The sequence below is a fragment of the Gossypium hirsutum genome, chromosome D04 (assembly GCF_007990345.1).
Source record: "Gossypium hirsutum isolate 1008001.06 chromosome D04, Gossypium_hirsutum_v2.1, whole genome shotgun sequence".
In the NCBI taxonomy this organism is placed as follows: domain Eukaryota; kingdom Viridiplantae; phylum Streptophyta; class Magnoliopsida; order Malvales; family Malvaceae; genus Gossypium; species Gossypium hirsutum.
The window spans coordinates 49538536-49564867 of record NC_053440.1 but is presented as its reverse complement, the minus strand read 5'-3'; the positions used below and the strand labels follow the sequence as shown (position 1 = coordinate 49564867).

The 26332-nt window shown below is 31.2% G+C and overlaps 3 protein-coding genes across 7 annotated transcripts; 1 reads left to right on the top strand and 2 right to left on the bottom strand.

The window, feature by feature from the left end:
• Positions 1-8037: 8037 nt before the first annotated feature.
• LOC107899604 (protein SHORT HYPOCOTYL IN WHITE LIGHT 1) lies at positions 8038-9940 on the bottom strand. Of its 4 annotated transcripts, none has more exons than XM_016825367.2 (3): positions 9220-9940; positions 8973-9038; positions 8038-8349 (listed from the first exon to the last, which is right to left on the bottom strand). In XM_016825367.2, exons 1-3 carry the CDS (start codon positions 9574-9576, stop codon positions 8206-8208), a joined length of 567 nt encoding a protein of 188 aa, XP_016680856.2. In that variant the 5' UTR covers positions 9577-9940; the 3' UTR covers positions 8038-8205. The 4 variants fall into 4 exon arrangements, with proteins under 4 accessions (XP_016680856.2, XP_016680857.2, XP_040946705.1 ...); XM_016825368.2 differs by having other exon boundaries at positions 8973-9025; positions 9220-9912; XM_041090771.1 differs by lacking the exon at positions 8038-8349 and adding an exon at positions 8490-8602 and having other exon boundaries at positions 9220-9912.
• Positions 9941-10800: 860 nt separating this feature from the next.
• LOC107899603 (serine/threonine-protein phosphatase PP2A-2 catalytic subunit) lies at positions 10801-15315 on the bottom strand. The gene is made up of 6 exons (XM_016825365.2): positions 14790-15315; positions 13820-13934; positions 12033-12141; positions 11876-11953; positions 11363-11554; positions 10801-11286 (listed from the first exon to the last, which is right to left on the bottom strand). Exons 1-6 carry the CDS (start codon positions 15040-15042, stop codon positions 11113-11115), a joined length of 921 nt encoding a protein of 306 aa, XP_016680854.1. The 5' UTR covers positions 15043-15315; the 3' UTR covers positions 10801-11112.
• Positions 15316-20993: 5678 nt separating this feature from the next.
• LOC107899602 (probable uridine nucleosidase 2) lies at positions 20994-24806 on the top strand. Of its 2 annotated transcripts, none has more exons than XM_016825364.2 (9): positions 20994-21228; positions 21675-21790; positions 21895-21954; positions 22745-22930; positions 23022-23126; positions 23518-23614; positions 23798-23905; positions 23981-24116; positions 24571-24806. In XM_016825364.2, exons 1-9 carry the CDS (start codon positions 21171-21173, stop codon positions 24674-24676), a joined length of 972 nt encoding a protein of 323 aa, XP_016680853.1. In that variant the 5' UTR covers positions 20994-21170; the 3' UTR covers positions 24677-24806. The 2 variants fall into 2 exon arrangements, with proteins under 2 accessions (XP_016680853.1, XP_016680852.1); XM_016825363.2 differs by having other exon boundaries at positions 22733-22930.
• Positions 24807-26332: the final 1526 nt, after the last annotated feature.

Sequence of the window (26332 nt, the reverse complement as noted above, 5' to 3'; positions counted from 1 at the left end):
TAATTTGAATGTTGAGTTTGTGCATGATAGGGGAATAATGTATTGAATGGATGTATGAATGTTTATTGCATTGTATAAAAAAAATATTAGGTAAGTATAATTCCTGTTACATGAGCTTACTAAGCAGAAAGTGCTTACCCTGTTTCTTTTTCCCCTGTTTGTAGAGTTAAGAGCTCGGAGGTCGGATTTGGTCAGAGACACATCACACTATCAACCTCAAGATCTCGGTACATAAAGAAACTTTATTTTGGAAATCAATAGCATGTATAAGCTAGTAAAGTAGATGTTAATGTGGAATGAATGTATGGTTAGCCATTAATATGGCTAACAAATTTTGGTTTTGGTATGTGATAAGATTATCTTATGAATACGGTAAATCTATCTTGAAAATATTTTGAAATGGATTGGTTGTGTTGGATTGGTCTCGGTTTTAAAATTTTAGGAAAGAGTAGATATTTATAAACGGGTTATATTGAGTTAAAAAAATTGTATTCAGTAAAATCTGGTAATACCTCGTATCCTATTCCGGCGACGGATACGAGTAGGGGGTGTTACATATACAACATCCAATTCAAACATATAAATATACACAATTTAGTTACACGAACTTACCTTGACAAGTGTTCGCGAATTGTAATATACTAATCCGGTGCTTTTTATTTTCCTCGATCCAATTCTGTATTTGGTCTATCCGGATCTATACAAGTAAATTTAGCTCAATTCAATACAATTCATATTCAATTCAATCCAATTCACATCTTAGGCAAAATTTACTATTTTGCCCCTATACTTTTATTTAATTACGATTTCATCCCTAGGCTCGGAAAATGAAATTCATGTAATTTAATCCTTATTCCAAGCTTAGCCAATTTTTGCATGTAACATTAACAGCCCATGTATTTCATAAAATTTAGAATTTTTCCATGAATTTTACATCTTTACAATTTAGTCCCTAAATTACTATTTCATCAAAATTCACTTTACAAAAGTTGTTTATCTATCAAAAACCTTTCATTTTCCACTATAAAATTTCATAATTCAACTATATTCATTCATGAAAAAATCCTAACACTTTGATACCTTTACAAATTAATCCCTGAGATAGCTAAATTACGCTATTATGATATCGGAAATATGAAAATTATTAAAACGGGACAAGAAAACATACCTAATTAAGCCAAAATAGCTTGCTTGAGTTTAGCACCCATAACTAGGGTTTCCACGTCTTTAATTTGGGAAAGATGATATAAAATGATGATATTTTTTATTTAATTAAAATATCATCTTTTATTATTTCATCTTTCCAATTGAGTCCTTTTCTTTATTTAATTTTTCATGGATGAATCATCATACTTATCTACTAAATCCTCTTAATGGTCTATTTTCTATATAAGGGCCTCAAATTTTGAATTTCATAGCTATTTGGTACTTATAGCTATTAGATCTCAACTTTTGCATTTCATACAATTTGGTCATTTTATCAATTAAACATGTAATCGGTAAAATTTTCTTAACGAAATTTTTATATGATATTCTTATCATACGGTAGACCATAAAATAATTTTTCTTACGGGCTCAAATTTGTAGTCTCAAAACCACTGTTTCAATTTTACTAAAAATGAGCTGTTATAGCCTTACCCTAAAACTTTGTCCCAATATAAACTGATTAGTATGTGTTCTATTATCTATAATGTCTTGCATAATTTATCCAAATCAAATGAGTTTTATTGCAAGTCGTTTGATCACAAAAAAAGTGATGATTGCTCAAGAGGTGATTCACACCATGCGAACCAATCAGGGTTGAAACAGATGGACGACTTTAAAGGTATACCTAGAAAAGGCTTATAATTGTATTCATTAGGATTTCCTTGTTGAAATTCTTGGTTTAGTGGGATTTCTAGTTAATCTTCATTCCTTGATTATAGGGTTGGATCTGGTGCCCTAAGTGTAATATTTTCGTCTATGTACACTTTTTCTTTTCAAACAAATTGGTTTAATAATATCATTTAATTACATTAATACCTTTTGTATATTGTCCTCAATGGTTTTTACACGTAAAAAAAATGAAAGCAAATATTAACTCACTGCTTATCTAATTTTAACTAATACTAAGTGATATTATGTGGTGAGATCTTTATACGAAAGGACAACTTGTATTAGTAGATTAATCTAAACATGTCCTTAGTCTAATAAAAAAAATGAGCAAACCCATTGAAAGACTAATATGTTGCTTATCAAAACCAATTAGAAAGATGTTTTGTCTTGGGCATCAGAGCAAATAACTTCTAAAAGATAGAGACATAGTTGCGACAAACAGTACATCAGACAAGATCCAAGTAGAATAGATCCTAGATCCATTTATGAATTTATTTACTTGTGACGTTCATAATGTGACATACCTTAATCTTGATTGGATGATGGACTATGTATGTGTGTCTTGTATACTTTAATGTAAGCAAAAGCCTGAGTTCAAATAGATAAGGAATGATTCTTCGAGATTCGCCGAGTAATTTGGTTACATAACACTTATGTCTGTTTCTAGCTCATATGAATTATTCTAAAAATAAATAAAATAGTTCTTATGTGGAGATGATAGTTCAAGATCTAATTACATATCTCGAAGAATTAATAAAATAATAATTACAACCATTATAGTTTCTAGGAATCACGACTTTGGCAAAATTAATTTATCATAAAAATAATAAAATAATAAAAATACATTAATTCACATACATAATTCAAAACATGATAATATCTTATAAAAAATTAACCAAACATAATAAAGAGAGAAATTTTTGGTATTTGTTTATACTATAAATAGAGCACAACCTAGCTATGATACCAGTTGTTGGAAAAAAATCGGTTCGAAAACAGTTTTCTTGCATAGAGAAAAAATAAAAATTTGAAAACCGAGTTGATTTGTGATATTTATAGCAATGGACTATTTCCAAAAAGTACATGTGCTTTGTGCGAGACGGATCCTTGACGTTCCAAGCTTTCAGCTGAACGACATTCTCCGTTATTCTCGTACCACGAATCGCTTCAAGTGTGGGCTCGAACAATCACGAATCAAACATAGAACTATAAATAATTTTCTTACTTTCAGTAAGAAAGTAAATCTCTCTTATAGAAATCGGTAGAATTGTTATTCTCAAAAAATAGAATTTATACTTAAAAATAAATTTTCACTATTTTTGGGTAGAATAACAATATCTCAAAGTTGTGTGCCTTTAGCGCTACCAGTGCCATCTATTTAATAGAAGAATCCTAGTTTAATTAGTAGAATACAAATAATACTTATTTAATAGAAAAATCAATCCCCTAGTTGAATTAGGAGAGAATATTATGAGGGGTTTTGGGTCTCTCTTGTATTGGGTCCAATTATACGTGCTTACTGGACTTTTAACCTAGCACTTTATAACTTAATCTAACTCGATACATGTTTTTCTATTTCCCAAAATAAATATTATTAAATTGATATAAATAAATTAATTTTCTAATTAAATAATTTTCTTAACCCAATTCTAATATCATTAAAGTCATGACAGCTTTATTGTAAAAGAATCTATGAGAAAATATATTTAATTTTTACATTCAACGGATTCTCAATGACCAATTAATTTAATTCCATTTACAAACTTCAATTATTTACTTAAATAATAATTCGAAAAACTTAAATTAATTCTTAGGTAATTTCCATACTTAGTAAGAAACCACATTCATTTCTGAATGTAACTCATTTCTCTAACTTTATCATTTTATCTATTTCTTTTCATTTGATTCAACATGCAATTCATTTTTGGTTTCAATGAGCTAGCGGATGGACTGATTAAACATACGTGATTAGGGCTCAAATGATTTATAATTAAGTTCTAGCTTTTCGCCTATTAATTATAAACTTATTTAGTCACAAAGGTATTCTACTATAGTATAATGGCTAAGCTCTCTCTAATTACATACTTTACGAAAGCTACTCGATTAGTGCTTATCCAATGACATTGTCATAAGTGTGTTACCTTAATAAGATATCTTTAATCTCTTTAGGATAAATCCGTTCTCCTAATATGATCCTATTTTATCTTATAGTAACCATTATAACTTCTTTCATGAAAAAGTCAATTACTATCAAATAGTAATTAATTCATTTATCACAAAGACAAACGACTCATGACCATGTTTGCTTTTCATCTGTCATGTAATACCAATGAGAGGATATCATTTACCTATTTCTTAGGCTATGAATTCCATTATTGTGAATGGTTCTGCATATTGCAAAAGTCGTATACACAACGCACCAGCTTTCAATTCTTTATCTATTTGAACTCAAGCTTTTACTTGCATCAAAGTATATGAATCACGCATACATAATCCATCATCCACTCAATATTGAGATATGTCACACTATGAACGTCATAAGTGAATAAATCCATAAACGAATTCAGGATCTATTCTACTCGGGTCTTGTTTGATGTATTGTCAGTTCAATCGGTCACATCTATGTCTTTATCTTCTGGAAGTCATCCGCTCCGATGCTCAAGATAAAGTATTTCTCCAATTGGACTTGATAGACGACGTATTAGTTTTTCAATCAGTTTACTCATTTCTGATTAGACTAAGGACATGCTTAGCTTCATCTACTAATATAAGTTATCTTTCTGTATTATGATTGGACCACGTAATACCACTTAGTATTAGTTAAATATTAGATAACCAGTGAGCTAATATTTACTTATATTTTTCTTTGCATGCAAAAAACATTGAAGATAATATACAAAGGGTATTAATGTAATTCATGAATAATTTTATTAAACCAATTTGTTTGAAAAAATACAAGTGTACATAAACGAAAATATTACACTTAGGACATTAGATCCAACAACATGATTGGCTGATGATTAACTTAGAATGTTGCAAGCATTATATGTTCGAAGATAGTTGTTGGCCGATTTTGGTCACAATACGGAAACGATAGCTCATGTTCTAAGGGACTGTCCATCTATACGAATGATATGGCAATTGGTAATCTTAGTATGCTTGTAGGATATTTTATATTTGGTTCCTATTGATTCTTGGTTAGCGAGGAACCTTCAAAACTTGAAGGATGATATGTTTAGAGGGGTTCGAGAGGAGATTATGTTAGTGTTCAAGTATGAAGGATTTGGACATCTCGTAATCATTTTTTTTTGTAAAGCCAGTCATAACCTACTAATATTGTGTTTAGTAGTTTTGCTTGGGCTAAAATAATTTCAAAAAATTTGACTGCTAATTAGACCACTGTGCGTGTGCAGTGGTGTCAGCCGTTGGAGAGGTGGTTCAAACTAAACACGGATGGATGGGTTAACCAAACAACTGATGTTGCGGTTGGAGGCGAGTTACTAGCTTTAGCCATAACATTGGTTGTTGTTTGGTTTTAATGGATGAGTTGTGGGCTATGTATGTTGGGTTGAGAGTAGCTTGGGAAGTCAACGTTCGTAGGTTAGTGGTGGAGAGCGATAGCTGAGTTACTGTTCACCTTTTTAAGTCTTCAACTAGGTGAGATTCAATCGTTGTAGTTGATGATATTTGAGGCTTGTTGTCTCGACAATGGCGGATGGACGTGCAATATGTGGTGTGAGGCGCAAATTCCGCGATTGATGCGATATGATTTTAAGCAGCTCATGGCCCCTGGTTGTTTATATGGCTAGGCTTTAGTCTAGCTTCCTTTGTAATATAATTCCATATTATGTACATATTTCTTTAAATTTATCAAAATATAAAAAAAATGTATAAATATCTTGATTTGTATGGAATAATGGTTAAAGTGTGTTTGACAATGGTTCAAACTGTGTGACCCCATCTTCTTTCTCCAATATTATATACAAAAAATTATAAGTAACTTCAAAATAATATTAATTAATAGGTAACATCAACTCAATCAAATTCTAATTATAGATATTTAAGTTCAACTTCATCCCCATACCTACTTTTTCTTAATCAATACGGGATTTGCTTATGGATTTTGTTTGAGTTATATACTTTATCGAGGAAAGTAAAAATGGTGAAAGTAAGCAATTATGGAAAGTTTTTTTTGGTTTTGTGGTCAATAATATCCTGATGAGGAGAGACAAAAGTATGGCAAGATAGAGATGAGAATCATAAGTTTTATCACATTCTTTTTAGACACATGGGATTCTACATTGCTTTTATCATTGGACTGTCTACTTCAATATTTGATAGCCCAAAAGTAGGAGAAGGACCACTTCCTACCCTTAACCTGGTTGGCAGATTTTGGTTTCTTGGAACTAAGAATTTGGTCAAGACTACATGTTACACGTTATAATGTCATTCTTATTCAAGTCATAACAATTTAAACAATCATTTCAATTTCAATAAATTCTTGAACCTTGATGACCCAATAAATATTTCAGTGCTTTATATTTTACCGGCTAATTTTGTAAAACAAGGATAAGATAAAAGAATTTAAATTCATTTAGACTAGATTTATCTATGGGCTGGGTCACTTGTTTGATGGCCCACTCGAAAAGAGAAAGAGTTTGGACAAAAAATATAAGTTCAAAAAATAGACTTGGGCAAAAAAAATGAGGCCCGTTTAAAAAAAGAGTCGGGCCTCAAGTAAGGGTTTTTTGGTTAGGGCCCGGTTTAAATTTGTAAAAAAAAAACTGTTGTTTTTCCACTATTTTGTTGTTGTTTTCCCACTGTTTTGCTAACATTTCACTATGATGTTGCCACTTAATTTTGTTATTATTTTAAAAATATTTACTTGTTAAATTACACTTATCTTAGTTTTATTTAAGTATAAAGATTTTTTTTAAAAAATTTATTTTAAATTTGTTGGAAAATATTTATTTTAATTTTTGTTAGTTTTTTTGATGTATTATGTTTTAAAATTTTTTATTTAAAAAATAAAATAAACAATTTTAATACAACCAAGCCGGATTCGAATTTTAAAATTTTTATCCTGACTAAACTTAGGTAAAAATTTAGACCCATTTTTTGAGCTGGACAGAGTCCGATCCTAGAATTTTATTAGGGTTCAACCCAACTCTAATTCAGACTCTATGATTTAAATGTCAAAGCTTAACTATAAATAAGGTCTGCATGAGTTGAATATTTTATTGAGCATTCTATCTTTTCTTGCTTGTTTTGCTTAGCTTTAACAACTTTATAGGTTCAGTGCCTTCACTTTGAGAGATTCAAGCTGTGTTAGACAATTTGAAGTGAGTTCACCACTCAACACCGCACGAGTTGCTCAATTAAAATCCAGACCCACAACACATAACAAATCCAAAGAAGGAAATGATTACATTTACCTTTCTGGACTCTCTTCAAATATAACAATTCAATTCAACTTTTTTAGCATAAATTTTTAACTTTGGTCGCTTCAATAAAATTTATATTTTTATCCAACCCGCAGACAAGCTTCACCCCTGCCTGTATATGCTAGGATGATTTTGCAAAGGTGAGTTGGGATCAAGCCAAAGGCAGGAGGAGGGATTGAACTAAAAGATTTGAATAGCTGGAATAAGGGTTGCATGTTGCAGCAAACATGGGCTATCATTATTCAAGCAAGTTCTTTGTGGATTGCTTGGATTAGGGCTTACATTCTTAAAGGCAGGACTTTGTGGGATATGCCATTGACTCCAAATTGCAAGGAAGAAAATTATGAAGCTTAAGGATGTTACAAATTTGATTTCACAAAGTACAGGATGGCCTATGACATGACAATGGTTTTTGGTGAGTAAGGTGTGGCAAGAAATCAGACGGAGAGCTGGGAAAGTGCCATGGAGTAGAGAGACACTATCGCTATCGGTTTGGCATTCGATTTAGAAGCAACAAGGGAATACAGTTCTGGTACATCACCCAAGTGGTTAGCATATCATCAACCCGAATTGTCAATTAGTAATAATAGCAATAATCTGCATCATGTTAAAAACCAGAGGGACACTGAATTTTCCTTTCTCAACATGAGCCATGGAGCCACCATTTATGTCTCGAAAGGAATGCTCAAAGCCATTGTTGTGTTAAACAAACGTGCTGTTTAACTCCATCATATCATCATTTATTCAACAGTATTAGTGTAAAAAAAAGTATATATGATTGTCACATTTGTACTTAATTTCCTAGTCAAATTTACAAGAGAATGCATACCTATAAAATTCAGAAGCCCCAAAGAGATAACTTTTGCCTTTTAACCAATGATGAGGTTTATATTATTGGCTGTGAAGTGCCAAAGGAACCATCACCTTGGTTAAAACCGTTCCCAATTGATTGGAAATACGAAACAGCAGCCCAAATCACACGAAGAAGCAATATAACAACAAATACTGTTCCTCCAAGAGTGCATACCACCTGTCATCATTTTGGATTTTGGCTATTATTTTCATTATCAAAACAAGGGGAAGAACATAAATGCATCAAGAATTATACTCTTGACAGCTAAAGATATATAGATTTATGATAATATTTGTTGAGGGGAGACCATACTCCTTTTGGAGAAGTTTTTGAAGTGCCGCTCGTCCGGAGCTGACAGACTCGTTAATGGTCTGTATTATCCCTTAGCCAAGCTGGGGTTTTGTCTTCCGACTCTGTCAAGAGCTTGAGCCTAAGGTGGGATTTGCAAAGCAAGAGCGCCTTGTCAGATTGGGTTATGCGTGACACACAGGAACGTGTGCATCTCGTGCTCAGTAGGGTTTGAACTCATGCCTTAAATGGCATTAGAAGGTCCCCTTAGTAGATGGTCCGTGTGTCATGCTTGGTTCGATTTGAAGGGGTGCTCCCACTTCACGGAACCCACCTCAGGCTCAGGTTCTCGACAGAAGTGAGAGACACAATCCCGGTTCAATCCGGGGATAATACCGACCCGTTGAGGGATCTCTCCTCAACAATGTTAAAAAGCTTAAACGTTATACTTGCAGCAGTGACTGCCATCTTAACCATATACAAAAGTAGGAATAAGTAGAAGTGATTGATACCTCAAGAAGTGCTCTAAGAATGGAAAGTGCAGCCAATAAGAGGACTCCATCAACTGCAAATGACACCTGAATATTTTAGAACAAAGAAAAATAGGTGTCAACCTAAGCTTCATTAGTAGCAATGAGAATTGCAAACAGAGTGTAAATTGAAGATAGAATTTATAATAAATCGCAACAATAGATTAATACATAGCATCAAGGCATAAAAGAAAGGCAAAAGGCCAAGAAGGAATTTGAGTAATTTTACCAATTGGGGCGACATTGCAGCAGGTAAGATAGAGCGAGAAGCCTTCTTGGCACGCTTGGAGACCTTCCTGAACATGCTGTGCAAGAATCTCAACAACAAATCCACGCTGCTCTCTGTTTCGTCGTCTTCGTCGTCACTCTCCTCAACCAAATAAGGGAAGAAAGGTTCCTCCACCGCCTCACTTTCCTCATAACCTGAACCATCAAATTGACTACGGCAAATGGAGGAAATGGGGGGTTTGGGGTTGAAAGATTTGTGAGGTGGGAAGGAAAGGGTTGCCGGAGGGGAAAACGACGAGTGGGGGAGTTTGTTAGTGGCTATAGGAACCACACAGCTGCACGATAAGGCCATTGCCATCGCCGTTTGTTAACAACATAAACAGTGGTAGATTGGGATCGGCAACAAAGCTGTCTGAATATTTGGGAGAAAAGGCTATCACAATCTCACCATTTTCTTAAATAAAAAATCAAACTCTCAAAATTAAAAAATCTCCATCTCCATAAATCAATACCAATGATCGAAAACAAAAAAGATTCCAGTAAAGCCCAGTTTGAAGATCAAGTTCTTAGAGCTGAAAAAAGACATCCATGAGAAGATAAGAATTATGAAACAACCTTAAATAACAAAGAAAAGATAATACGATATAATAACAAAATTTTATTGGTAAGAGATTTTTGGAGGTGAAAATTATAAGCGACACTCGGGTTATCCAATCGAAATGAATTTTAAATTGAGTGATATTATTAGAATTAAATTAAAATTGAGTATGTTAAATTTAAAATTTTATTATAATATAATTACTTGTATTACATAAAATTAAAAACTTTATATGTTAGAAAAAAAATCAGAAATTTTTAATTTTTTAATATAATATATATTAAAATATAAATTTTGAAATTTTTATAATTATTTTGGATTATTTTGTACTTTTTATTGGAAGAGATTAATGTATTCATTTTTAAATTTGATAGGGACCAAAAAGATAATTTTACCAATTTATTTTTTAAATTATTTGAATGTTAAAATTCAACTAAAAAAATAATATAAAATCTAAATAATTTTTTGAATGAATCTAATTTTACTCGCTCCTAAATAATTGAATGTGTCGAGGATGTTCTGATTGAATTAAATTATTCCATTGAAATATATAAAAAATTAAATATTGTAATCAGCTTAAAAAATGTATAATGCATTTGGTGCATTTGATTTAGTGATAAAACTTTTAACATATTAGATTATTGCACTAAATGAAAACTATATATGTAATAAACATAAAAGTAAATATAAAAATAAATAAAATTTTAATTAAAATGATAAAATTAAAACATTAAAAGTCGATATTTCAAGTTCTAATGCAAGACATACAAAAATAGCATTTTAAAAAAATACTGATAATAACAAAACCAGTTTTTATCTGTTTTTGGTCGTTATATTTTTAAATCGTCTATAAATCAATTTATTTAAATATGTTTTTTTTACTTTTTTATATACCATATTAATAAAAACTAATCAGTTTATAATATATAGATTTGATTTATATAAATGAAATCCAATCCAAATCCATATTATCAGAAGGAGATGAGTCAAACCAAGCAAGCGAAATTCTACTTGAACCGGTTTAATGAAACGGTCTGATTTTTTCAACACTGAACAAGATATAACATGTTATTTGCTGCTTTCCTCCTACGAGAAATATACAAAAGGCAAAAGGGCATTGGGGCCTTTTATCAGTACTGCTAGGCATTAACGATGCAGCAGCTGGACTAACTGTAAACATCAAAGAATGATGCTATGGAGGTGAACCAAAACTTAGAAAAGCCTCTACCTTTCAACACATTCATCAGTAAAAGGGGTGCTAGAAAGTAGAAACAACTAGCACGGATAAATATATAGTTACAAGAAATAATCAGGAGTCTTGGACATGGAGTCGGGATCAACTTGCCTAGGTGCTGGATCGAACTGAAGAAATTTCTGGTCCATATTCTCCCCAATCTCTAAAATTGCAGCCATGTTCCCACAACGATAACAATAATTTGGAGCACTGAAGACAGTAACCACATTCTTGTCCTGAAGGGGAAGCACATAATAACTGATCCATATCCTTGTATAAAAAAGTTTAAATTGTTTCCTTTTGGTTTCATACCTGACACCAATTGTATCCTTCCATGACGAGCTGATGGGCTCTTGAGATAAGAGTGAGACCATTGGTACGGTTGAACTGAGCAGCAATATCTTGTCCAAATGTATAACCAGCACCACGTGGAGATACACCCCAACCACATCGGTCATCAGGATCAGACCACAAGAGATCACACATTGGTCCATCATGAGGAACCTACCACGAATATACCCGCAGAATATATACTATATTACAGAAACGAAAACAACAAAAAATGAATGAACATAAAATTTCGAAATAATGCATCAGAGATCTGAGGTTCAGTTGCACCCTAGGCATGAATAGCACTCATAAATTTTAATATTGAGATCTGAATCGTAGGCCATTTTCTCAACTGTCCTATCATTCATAATCTAACATGTCTTCATACTTTGGTCGGCTTTGTAAGATTCAAAGCATTTGGTAAATTACCAGTACTCCACTTGAACATGGCTCAAAATGAGTAAGAAAAGTTGAGAGAGTCACTTATAAAGATACCTCTTGTATTCGGTCCAATGCTCGAATATTGTCTAATGTGTCCAAAGATGGCGAAAGCCCTCCATGTAAACAAAAGATCTGCAATGAAAAAAATTCTATGGTGTTTATCAGTTGTCATGATAATAACTTAAATAGGATGCCAAAGTTAAAGTGAAACCTGACTCTCTATAAGGGCTGTGAGTGGTAAATAATCAAACAGGTCCGTAAAATACTTCCACACATTGGCATTTCCATATTTTCTCAAGCATTCATCATAAAAACCATACCTAGTAAGGAGGGAAAATGAAACCTTTAGAAAAGCAATAATATGGCAGCCCGTACAATGTGAAAAAGTTCTAAACACCAATAAACCAACTCCCATGATTTCTAAAATTCCCTACTTTAAATTAAATGCCAATATGATTTCACTATACATTAGTCGCATTATGTTTGTAACTACTGGAAAATGTCAATTTTGACATCCTTATCTCTAGTTAGAGTTACTTTAACATTAAGAAAGTTGGACAATCATCCTAATCTGTATTATCTCAACTGAAATTCATGTAAATCAAGTTTATCTTGTAATACTAGATATCAGGCATGAAATTGAGTATGAAACATAATAATCTTGTCTTTTCACATAAGTACAATACTCAACAAAAGTTATAAATGTGATTGTGCAAAATCCACAAATTGGTTAAATAAACATTCAGGAAGCATCCGATTTGTCATGTTGTAATTTTTCTTAGACTAGAAAACAAAGAAAGCAAGAACTATAGAGAAAAGTGAACTGGGCAAGAAAAGGGTATGGCGGGAAGAGGGACATTTAAGCAGCACCCAAAAGTGGAAAGCATATTAAAAAGAGAAACTGGGAGAGAGTAGGTTTGACAACACAACTGCAAGGTGGTTGGCCTCACGCTAACAATTATTAAAAACATGTTCCTTGCATGTTATGTTCATGCAGACAAAATTGAGAGTATATAATCCAAACATTGTGTATTGCCAATAATGATGATTAATAGTAAGGATGCTGATTCCTTGCATGACGAATTTTATAAATCAATACAAGAACCCCCTTTACCATGCATGAAGGAACTCGTATCAAGGGTTTGATGTTAAATCCTCCCACGGAAATCTTAAAATATCATTAGCCACTCTGTCAAATATAAGAAATAACTCCAAGAAGAATTATCAACTAACCTTGCTCAATTTACCAATACATCGAAATCAGTTGAGCAATTTAGAATTTAAATAAACTTTCACTAATGACAAAAATCAAACATGTCAGAGATTACTGTACAAGTATCCACCCAGTAGCACTATTAGATAATTTCAAAGGCGAATTTATTTTCTTCTTTCCAACCAAACTGCTTAAATCCTATGGAAAGATAACTGTTTGTAATTTGTGGAGAATATTTGTCATCTTTCCCCACGGGCAGGTAGAATATTATCTACGGCCTTTAAACAAACAAATTTCACAACTACTTCCAAAATGGAGATTTTATATGTAACAAACAGAAAGCAAGGATTTTTTTCTTCCTTTTTCTGAAAGAAGTATCAATTCAAAAAGTAGGAGAAATGGGTAACATAAAGACTGAACCCATTTAAATAAAACAGGAAACAGAATTTGAGATTTTATTAGAAAGAATGGATCACCTCATCAGTGTTTAGTATTAGATTGCTCTTCATAATGCATAGAACCTTCAACAAAGGTCAAATAAGCTATGAAGTGATCAACTTGTATTCAAAAGTAAGAATGAAGGCCTTACTTGGTAGCTAAGTTTTTCACCAATGGTTAAGTTCTGTAACACATTTCTAATCTTGTAACTTAACCACTGGGTCATTTTTTTTTATATAATTCACCTTTTCACCCTTCCGGGAGAGCTTGAATGTTGTTTTCTTTGTTAGTGTATATGCTATAATATCACTAATAGAAAGGAGGCAATATAGGTGAAAAGATCTTACACTTGTGTTATCTGCCGGCTTTCATGATTTCCTCTGAGAATTGTGATTCTATCTCTATAGCGGACCTTCAGAGCCACTAAAAGTGTGGCAGTTTCAACTGAGTAGTACCCACGATCTGCACAAATGAAGCAAAGGTTAAAACAACATCCTAGTCCATTCAAATTAAAAGATTTGCAAATAACTGCAGTATTATTTGAATAATCGGAAGTACTATAAAATGAACTGATTTCTACCCACATTTCATACCCTCAACCATCTAAGTGCTTTGACTAAGCTGTCACAATTTAATTCATATAATAACTGAAACACATAATGGCTAATATTTCGTATTCATAGCAACATCCCCTGACAATGACTGGCAAATGTCCTAACTTAGCCCCACCACGAATTTTGGCATCACAGATTTGAGGAAATATAACTCCTCTCCCTTAGAGGTAAGGAACTAAAATAGCACAGTCGTCCACAGTTTAGAGGAAGCTCGTTAAGCATAAACACCATTCCCACCCCGAATTTTGAGCAGTTGGAGCATCCAATGAGGATACCAAACAAAAAATTTGCTGCAAACTCAGTAGCATGAAGATAGAACATAGAACCACTGGATTTGATACAATTTCAAGATAACAATCCACCAATCTATCAACATATGAGGAATTGAATATAACCAATGCCTCATACTTTTTTTAGAAAAGCTAGGAAAGATCCGTGCCTACATATCTTTTTATAAAAAAACTCCATTAATTAATCCACAAAAATTTACATAAAAAATGAATATGATTAAATCTAACAAATTACAACAGAGATCAAAACATATTCACCAAATATTATTCACAAAAATATAACAGAAAAAGAAGAATAAATGAAAAACCGCCATGCTCCTATATTAAAATCACATTGAATTTCAAATAATCAGAAAAAAAAAGTATCAGAAAAAGAAGACGAGAGAATTAAATAAAGAAAGAAGCGAACTGACCTACATAATCTCCCATGAAGAGATAATTGGTATCAGGCACATTACCTCCTATCCGGAACAGCTCTACTAGATCATAAAACTGACCGTGAATATCACCACATACCGTTACTGGACACTTCACCGGCTGCACATTCAATTCCTCAACCAGTACCGCTCGTGCCTGCTCGCATAACGCCTTCACCTCCTCCTCCGACAGTGGCTTACACTTCATCAGCTGCTCGATTTGAAGGTTTAGGTCTCCCGTTGATGACATCCTTTCAGCTCTTCCACCGTCCGGTCACTTGATCCTCCTCCTCCCCCTTCTCCTTCACCATTGACCGTATATCGAGAAAATAAATAAATTAATAATTAAACAAATGAAAAGTGGTCGCATCGGTTAATTTCAATCTTTGAAGCGTAATGGATTTATTTTGCCTACGCCAATATTACAAAGAACGAAACAGCTTTTCCTTTCTTTTTTTTTCTCCCCCCGGTGGCTCCGCCGAGTCAAATTCCTGTGAAATGACACGTGTCGATTCATTGCTTTTCTTTGAACATAAACATTTTATCTGTTTTATTATTATTCCTTTTCGGCATAATAACCTTTTTACTCCTCCAACTTTACAAGAAATTTTATTTGAGTATTTAAATTTATATTTTTTTGTTAAATCATTCTAAAATAGATAAAAAAATTAGCATTTGTTAATTTTGTTGACATGCATACACGTAGATTACCACATAGATGACACATCAACATTTAATTATTTTCTAAAATTTAAAAAATATTTTATAATTTTTATATTTTTAAATAATTTTAATGATTTTTACTTTTAACAATAGCTGTTATAAATTTTTTGAATTTTTAAATTTTTAAAAAATAATTAAATATTCATATGTCGTTGTTTGTATGCAGTGTCTAACAAAATTAAAAAATATTAACTTTTCAATTCATATTTGGAGTTATTTGACAAAAATTTTAAGTTCAATGATAAAAAAATAAAAAATAAAATAGAAAGTTAATTTATTTTTTTTAAGTTAGAAGGCAAAATAAGTCATTATGAGTTATTCTTTTATATAGGCAATTGTCCCTTATTTTTTGGAATTTTCCTTTTTTTTAAAATAAAAGAAAGATGGATTTTTGTTGAGCCAAGCAATAAACTATGAAATAATTTAATGGAATTTAAGGTGGTAAAAATATCATGGAGGTACTTATATTAGGAGTTGGATTGTATTTTGTTCTTTCTTCACAAAAAATGAGTAAATTAGTCCCTATACAATAGATTAAAGAGAATTAATTATTTCTAATAAAAAATAATAGTATCCATTTGATTCGATTGACTTTTGTTTGAGCCGAATGATGAAAAATTATCATGTCCGATTCCTTTAGGTGATGGATCTAGAAAAATTCACCTATATTAATAACAAAAAAGCCTGACTTGAACGATCCTGTACTAAGAGCTAAATTAGCTAAATGTATGGGTCATAATTATTATGGGGAACTCACATGGCCCAATGATCTTTTATATATTTTTCCAGTAGTAATTCTCGATACTATTGCTTGTAAAATGGGCTTAGCGGTTCTAGAACCTTTAATGATTGGTGAACTCGCTGATCCATCTACAACTCTTTTGGACTTCAAATATAGAATTCAAAGGGATCCAATAGAAAATGATACTCTGAATCATAGGACTATAATGAAATATACAATCAATTAAAATTTATTGAATTTGAAAAAGAGTCAAAAGAAATGGTTCGATCCTCTTACTTTAATTTCTCGCATAGATTAATTTATTCATATTTTAAATAAAAAAGGTAAAATGTATCTAAATTTCCAATTTAAGGTTTGATTTCGATTTGATGTAACTATAAAATATAAAGACTAGTGATTTAGTGAAGCAATGCTTATCGGCTGCCACTTTGAAACGTCTTTCATATGCTATATTCATAAAACCAATATTTATGCCAATCCAATTCATAAATAACTTCCATATACATAGTCATAATTAATACACATTAAGATACTAAACTTCAGATAACCAGAGTCGTATACACATGCACAATGACCAAATTTCTTTAGAAACTTTTCGAAAATTAAATAAAAAAAATTTTAAATCAAGATTGATTATTATATACATTATCATATGTTTTTCTCTACTACTTAATTACTAAAATTTTGAACTCGAGTTTAAATTCAACTTGAGCTTAAACTCAATATTTAATCGAGTTATTTGAGTTTGAACTCGATTAAATTTAATTATATTTGAGCTATTTTTATATGGTAAGGATAAAAACATAATTTCATAGTACAAAAAAATATATTAAAATGAAAAGTTTGATTACAGAGTTCAAATTCAGTTTGATCCATAGCTCAAGCTCGATTTGATAATTATATAATTAAATTTAAGTTTTTATTAAATCAAATTTGAATATAAAGGTAAATTATACAAATGGTTACCTAACTATGCTCGTGTTCCAATTTTGATCACCCAACTTTAAAAATTTTCAATTTAGGCACTAAACTTTGTATTCATTCCTGTTTTGGTCACCTGTCGTTAAATTGATAACGGAAAGCCTTTTTCTAAATGGCATAATAACACATTTTGTCCTCAATACTTACATATTCTATCAATTTGATCCTAATTCTAAATAATTCAATAATTTAACCCTTCACATTTACAAATTCTATCAATTTAATTCTCAAACTTCCGAATCAAAGCTTTTAGCTTTTAAAACAAAAATACTCCACATCCATAAATTTGTAACCCCCCAAAAAAAACTCTCCATTTGTGTAAATATAGCATACTTGTAATATAAATATTTTTGAGGAATAAATATAAGATTTATTTTTATGTAATAAATATACATTTTACTAAACCATATTGAAAATCATATAAATATAATATAAAAATATATTAATATAAGGAGAGGATTAAACTAGTATTATCAAAATTTTGAATTTTTGCCATACAATTAATATTTGAAGATTTCAAACCTTCAATCAAGCATATATTGTTTTAAATGATCAAATGTATTTATCAAATAGATCTAGAACATTGTTTTTAAGGATAATGGGACCATTGACCCTGTATTTTAGGTTTTGTTTTAATGTGGCCCTTATACTTTATTTTGTTAACTAAAGTGGCCTCTGATCTTAACGGCGTTATGTTTTCATCGATGTGGCACTTTTACCTAATGAGATTCCGCCACTTGTCACTTTTTTTAACCAAAGAACACAAGAGCAAGAGTGAGAGGAGCTGCAACATCCCTTTTCGGCGAGATGGGTTTTCCTCGAAAAAGATTTGGGTTATTTTTTCTTTTCTTCCTGTTTTAGGTTAATATAGTGAAAAGTACAATATTATGTATCTTGTATGGTTGATAAGTGAAATAAGTGTTAAATTTTGGTATGAGTGATAATAAGTAAAATTTTCATTAAAACAGTTTTGGACAATAACATTAGTTCAAATTTGAAAGTTCACCAAAAATTATAGAAATTGAGTTAGAGGTTTAATCAAATATGAAATTAAAGTCTACTAAGTTTAGTTTTGTATAGAAGAAATGGTGTAAGCAATGAAATTGTAGACCATAAGATAAATAAATTTAAGTGAGGCAATGTTAGATTGATTTCAAGTTCCTCTGTTTTGACTGTAAAAAATCATTAAAAATTGTTTAAAAAATATATTTAGGAGATGAAATTTATATTTCTAGAAGATTAATGAGTCTATTTCTAAGAGAAACAACGAAAACATTATACGAATCTTATATTGAAAGATAAATATCTTTTTAGCAAAGAAGGATCAGAGTTGCTTAACAGCAGAACAAGGGATGAAATGAAGAAAATAATTGTATTAATTGACTTTTATAAACTTCTAAAAATTTTATGGTAAAAAGTTCATTGAGTGCAGTTTCAAAAACAACAAGCGGATCTTAATTTCGAAATCTATAGATCAAAATATAAATTATTTAGTGACTACTACTCAAGTAGATAGTATTGTTAAGAGTATCTATGTAATTAGTGGAAGAATAATTAATATTACAAATGGGCATGCTATACTAAAAGCCAAATATTATTATACATGTACATGTACATATAGGATGTGGAATGGAGAAGAGAAGGAAAATAATAGAAGAGTTATAATGCTAAAAAGTTGATATAAATGATGAAATTACTAATATGTAAGACAAATTTAAATGAAACCGTTGAGACATTGAGTAATTGTTATATGATGAATTAAAGAAGTATAATTTTTTTGATAAATTGAAGTATTATATGGATTTAAATTGATTGGTACTTTGTATTGGATTATGTGGTGTTGATCTTAGCACAAATATAAAGAAGTTTTGACTTGTTTAGTATAAGAGGATTCAGAGTTATGACACTGGCCACAATATGCCGCAACATGAGCATCCGAGAATTTAGTGTCACAATACTAGCCCCATGATGTTGTGGCACTGGCTCTGTTTTCCTCTGCCTTGTTCTTTTTCATCTGAATGTGTTCCGAATCAACCCTGAATGCAATTAAACTTTAAAGAAAGCCTAAAAATTATCTGTAAAAGTCTTAAATGACTTTAAAAAAATATAAATGATGAGTAGAGCTTGAATAATAAATTTGATTCTTGAATAAAATATTTGTCTTGAAATATAACATTTCTTACTCAAATTTAGATACTCGCTCGGTAAGGGATGTTACACTTTAAACTTAAAAAAAGGAACATTTTCTTTAAGTAATGGTTGAGGCTTTTCTACCTTAAGATGTAAAGTTCAAACTTGAGTTTTGTATTTTTAAGTAAATTATTTTAAAGATTTTATATAAACTATTAAAAGACAAAAGAAATCTTTTATAATAATATTCGTTGTGTATTAAAAATGGTATTTTAGACTTTTCCTAATTAAGTTGATGCCCAGCTGACTCATGACACAAATTCAGTCAAAAGTTTTATATACAATATAGATTTATTTAAAAGTTGAAAGTTTTTACATAAAACAAACAGTGCGGTATTCTAGTTTTATTCAAAACTTGGCAAACATGATCTATATATATAAAAAGTGATGATCGAATTTTTAAAATATTGATGATATAAAATTTATTTGTATACAATAAATATACAAAATTATAGACATGTAATGTCTCTGTTTTAAAAGCTGAAAGTTTTGATTAGGAAGTTTGAGGATCAAATGGATAGAATTTGTAAATGTGAAGGGTTAAATTTATTGAATTATTTAGAATTAGGATCAATTTGATAGAGTATATAAGTATTGAAGATTAAATGTGCTATTCTACAACTTAGAAAAAGGTTTTCCCCTATCAACTTAATGACAGGTAATCAAAATATGAACAAATTCAAACATTAATATCTAAATTGAAAATTTTTAAAACTAGATGACCAATAGAGAAACGCAAACATAATTAGATGACTATTTGTATAGTTTACCCTTTAAATAAGCATCTTCGCATTCTACTTTAAATTCGATCGTACCATTATCAAGCATGGAGGGTACAAATGTTCTAATGCATTAGCTAGATGCCGGAGCACTTATTTTGACCCAATTTTTATATTTTTCGTGTTCATCTAATATCGAAATTAATTTTATTTAAAATTACTCGATTCTAATGGATTAAAGGAGCGGTTTCGTGTTGGTTGACCAATGTTTCTCTAGCACCAAAGGAGCGCCCGAATTTGTCTTAAGAAGACTGTGAAAACATGTCTCAACTACCAATCGGTTTTTTTTGCTTACCTTCGAGTATAAAATTTCGATCCAATTTTTATTTCAATTTTCTGTTTTTCAAATTATATATATATATATATATCTATATTGTTCTAGTTCGATCTTGTGATTTAAATAAATATTTTACATTCCTATTTTTTTACCAACGTGTGTGCAACAAATCACGCATGTTAAGTTTGACAAAAATAAAAAATTTGTAATTATTCGTTTTACATAGAAAACTTTCAACCGATAAATATTGTGTAACTAAAATGAGTAATCAAAATATAAATTTATTAAAGTTGTGTAACTAAAATGAGTATACAATAACATTTAATAATTGATGAGTGACCAAAATGAAAACTATTTTTAATGAAAGTGCTTAAAATGTAAAATCTTTCTGTACCCAAAATGAAAACTTATAAGAGTTAAATGATGTACAGTGTAGTTTATCATTCTAAAACTAATTACTAATTTTGGATAAATTAAAATATAGGAATTAATTTCCCAGAATTTGGCGGAAAAAAACAAAACAAAAATATATTTTAATATGGATCGGATCCCAACTACCCCAACTTTACCATGGTTTCAGGCTTAGCACAAATTTCCTAATCTCTTCCTTGCTTTCTCTTTCAATAATTTCAGTCTTCCACGGCTTGAGGTTACCACCTATCAGAGAAGAAAACTCCTAAACGCCAATGGCGGCAGCAGCAGGAGAACCGAAGAAGATCATCATAGACACTGATCCTGGCATCGGTAATCATGACCTATTACTCGATTCGAATTTGATCTTTGCAATTTAAATTATCTTATCTGTTTATCTTTTTAGATCTCTAAATAGTCTCTCTGAATCTGTTTCTGCTGTTGTTATACTGTATCCTTTCTCTCTCTCTTTTTTTTTTTGAAATTTCATAGAAAAGCTAGTAAAGCTCAAATAGGACTTCGCCTGAATAGAGAGTATCAAACGAATTCTAGGCTTCTAGACGCAATCGCAGTTCACATCAACGTTAACATTCTAGCAAATCTAAGCAAGAGATTATGTGTTCAAATATTGGAAATTTTTTACATAAATCCATTTGATGCTTAGGTTTTTCCCAAGAACCAAGATAAATCGACTATATCTTTCGTTTTTGTTACTTTAAGTGTTGCTCGAATGACTTGATGTCTATCTTTGTTCTTTGTGATTCAACCGGATGATGCAGATGATGCTATGGCGATATTTGTGGCTCTGAGGTCTCCTGAAGTGGAGGTCATCGGACTCACCACTATTTATGGCAATGTCTACACTACTTTGGCCACGAGGAATGCCTTACATTTGGTAACAGATCGTTCTTTCTACTCTGATTTATTTTTCTTTCATGATTAGTTGGCATTGGTTTGAACTTTGATGTGGATTGCTTTGCTTGGCTGCTTGTCTCCTAGCTAGAGGTTGCAGACAGGACCGACATCCCTGTGGCGGAAGGATCACATGTTACCATCACTGTATGTACACTTATCCTCAATGTCCCTACTCTCTCCAAATTTTTGTCTTTGTCTTGTTCACCTTCCATACCTCGCAATCCCCTAAAATTCTGGGTTGATTAATATTTTAGTCGTTAATCCATCAGCCTTGACCTTCTTTCTGTTTGAGTTGAACCTGGAAGCTAAGAGAACATGATATGAAATATTTATACTGTCTTTCCTTCTATTGGCATGTTTTTTGGAAATACATATTCCATAGGCATGCAAGGGTCTTTCTGTATTTAAGAATATACCATTCCGGTTTAATACTGTCAACTACTATCTTAAACTGTCTATATAAACTATACAGGTCAAAGTTTTAACAGGGCCAATATTATAATTGCAAGCGCTACCAATTTATGTATTCCATGTTTTTATCTAACTTTTACAAATACTAAATTATCATCTCTTGGTTTCAAATTTTCTTAAACAAATATTGATAAACAAAATCAAGTTTTAAAATGTTGTTGTTCAAAGGCGTCAGAACAATTAGATTCATGGCTGGTATTGAAAGTGATTATGTTGTTTCTTTAGTTGTATACGCATAGGACATTAAGCTTTCTGAACTTGAATTTTAGTTTCTGCAGAAATGGATGTGGTATATTTTATTGTATTTTGATTATGAAAGACTACTTGAATGATGGTGAATCACGAGTGTCATTCAACTTTTGGATTTTGGACACACATATATGTGTGTATATATATTAACAATGTTCAGTGACTTCTATGATAGTGTCATTCTAATTAAACCGACGATTAGTTTTGCACCCAGGAAGATAAAAAACTTCGTATTGCTGATTTTGTCCATGGTGCTGATGGGCTTGGCAATCAAAATTTCCCTCCACCTGAAGGAAAGCCTATTGACATGTCAGCTACTCATTTCCTTGTTGAGCAAGCAAAGCTCTATCCTGGGAAGGTCACTGTGGTGGCATTGGGGCCCCTAACAAATATTGCACTGGTCTGATTCTTGATCATTTTCTACTATTGTGGCATGCTTTTCTTTTTAAATGACATCCCTAATATTTCGTTTTAGATTCTATATTGAGCAGGCTATTCAACAAGATCCATCATTTGTTAAAAACATTGGGCAAATTGTTCTTCTTGGTGGTGCTTTTGCAGTAAATGGAAATGTGAATCCAGCAGCCGAGGCCAATGTAAGTTTCTCAAAATTTTGGTATCTATTTTGCTGTCTCCAACACTTTAATTTATCAGATTAGACTTTTTTTTTCACAATATATTTTAACCTTTCTAACTTGCATAGAAAAATAGCAACTGTTGGAAGAATATATGCTCTTCTTAACCTTTTCAAGTTCTTTCTACCCTCTTTCAAAAAAAAAAGTTCTTTCTACCTGATATAACTTTTACTTCTTAAGATGTTAGGTGTGCATATGATTTCAACAGTTGAAGATGGTGTTCATAAAAGGAAAAACTCAGAAAATAAACCTTTTATTTGAATTTTTGACGCTTCAATGTTTTTGCATGCTAGTGTCATGGCTGCATACACTCTGTCTTACATCTTGTTCCAAATGCTGAATTGAATGACAGATCTTTGGTGATCCAGATGCTGCAGATATTGTGTTCACAAGTGGAGCAGATGTTTTGGCTGTAGGGATAAATGTAACTCATCAAGTAATTTTGACAGGTACTCATTTTGGCTATTTCTCTATCTTTGTCAATATGTTGTTAGCGAGGATTATTCTATTATCTATAGGTCTATGTGAACACCTTATAATTTTAATTTCTGGAACTTCTTTCCTCATTTTTTTTATTCTTTCTTTTGAGTTTCCACCTGTTTTTTTTTTTAATCAAACTTGTCATATTTTAGATTCTGACCGAGAAACATTGGCTAGTTCAAAAGGAAAATTTGCTCAGTACTTGTTGAAGATACTAGAGGTGTACTTCAATTATCATCATGATGCATACAGCACAAAAGGTTCGTCTGCTGGAAATGGTTAAGGGATTTCTGCTGAACTGTGAACTTTCTAATTTATTCACTACCATTCTGCAGGTGTGTACCTTCATGATCCAACAGCCATGCTTGCAGCCATTAATCCTTCACTTATCACCTACGTGGAGGGTGCTGTCAGAGTTCAAACAAATGGCATCACACGGGGACTAACACTATTATACAACAAGCAGAAGAGGTTAGATATTTTTTGTGTGTGTATTGGAACTGAAGGAGACTAAATGAGCTTTATTAGAATATTTAATTGCAGCAGCTAGTAGTCGAAAAAAACTGTTAACCATAATTTGTAAATAAAGAAAACCGACTCCTTTGAGTAACTTAACAAAGGCCCTATTTGAGCCACACTTGACTGCAGAGAAAGAGTAATAAGCTTTACAGTATCATGACATGTCAGTTTCAGGATTCTCTTATTAAGCCATGACTTATAATGTTTGAAAATGGAATAAGCTGCTGGATGAAGTGATACAAAGTAAAGGAAATCAATTGTATATGAAAGCTTTTTCTATGCAGTGATGTTGTGCTTGTCTTGGATAGGAGATAAAGTAGATATAATGTGTAGACATGCAGTTGTATCCTTCAAATTCTGTAATGATGTATGATTGTTCGTTATTGAGTGGGATGCATTTGAGCAGGTTTGCTGAAATTACGAAGTGGTCCGATCAACCATCGGTGAAGGTGGCGGTCACAGTTGATGCACCTGCTGTTCTCAAATTGGTTCTGGAGAGGTTGATGGAATGATGATGAGGATGGTTGTATTGTGTAATCAGTGTGAATGTTTTTTTAAGACCGTATCAGCTTTGTCAGTGGACTAATTTGTTCTGTTACGGTAGCTGTTATTGTTTCAATAAAAGGTAATAATTTTATGCTATTTTTAGTTACTATTGTAATAGCACGAGCAAAAAGTTTATTTAACACGTTTTACAATTTTTAGATATAAAATAAAGAATAATTAGTACAAATTTAAACATGCAATTAAAAAGATAAGTAAAAACTTTTGTAAAAATTAAGACTTCTTCAAAATAAGTGAAAATTTTTCTCTTTTTTACCTCAAAATAAGTCATGTGAATAGTTAAAATTACCAATTGTGATTAATATATAATTAATTAATAATTAAGACATGTGAAAAAAATAATATTCCACCTAAACATATCATCATCATCAAGTGAGAGATGGAGTTGCCCAAGGTTTGGATTTAGTATCTAACAATGCAAGTCCTTCGTAAATGGAGTTCTTCGGTCCTTTTCAAGTTTGATATTGAGTAAATCAGTTTCTCTAAAATTGAAGCAATTTAGTATTTATCAATTTTGAAAGTGAGTAATTAAGTATAATTAATCATGACGTTCGTTCTTTTTGTCAATTTATCTTTTTCTTAGTATAACGACAAATTTAGCCCCCGAGATTTACATTTTATGTCAATTTGAGTTTGATTCTAAAAAATTAACAAAGTTAGCTTCTATCATGTATACATTTTGTTAATTTAGACTCCCTTCTTATGAGATTAAAAACAACAATGGTAGCGAGATTAAAATCAATTGTGAGATATGTGTCTAACACAATTCTAATGGTGAAATGAGAATTAAAAATGACCATTAAAGACATTAAATTATGTATACAAAGTAAATACTTTAAAATATATTTCATATTAAATTTTATTAATTAAATTAGAATTTATTTTTTATTTTTATCTTTTTATTTATAATTAATTCATATAAATTTTGTAATAAGTTTTATATATTTATTCACCTTTCATGTAAATAAGGGGTGCAGTGCGGTGAGAGTAATCTCCCTGTGATTTCATTAAATGTTTTCTAAACCATTTTTTTTACCGATGAAAAAAATAATTATAACATGTTCAATCTCATCATGATTCATTTATAATCGAAAGGGAGCCATAGTCCTTATTATAAAACATTATCTAAAAACTAAAAATAAAATAAACTTCAAAATATTATAAATTTAAAAAAAAACTCAAGCAGATTGAGTCTTAGTTTGATTGGCATTGACATTGGTATTGTTGTTGTCAATGCAGGAGAACATGAGTTCGAATGCGCTGAAGCGCATTATATATTTATACAAAAAAGAACAGATATAATAAGAATATAAAATGAAATTAATGTTAAAAAATTATCTCAAAATTAAGAAGTATGTTAAAATAAAAAATAAAAAATCTTAATGTTGGTTGGGATACATATGATGAGTGGGTGAGGCTTTGGGACTGGAAGATGTTTGATGCTTTTCAAATCCTGAATGGGATCCTTCAATTCAGCATGTGTGGATAAACTTGAACCACCCATTGCTTTCGTGGAGATCCTGCTCAGATGTATTGACATTTTTTTAATATATTTTTAATTTTATATATTTAGATTTTTAATTTTATATTTTTTTATTTTCAAA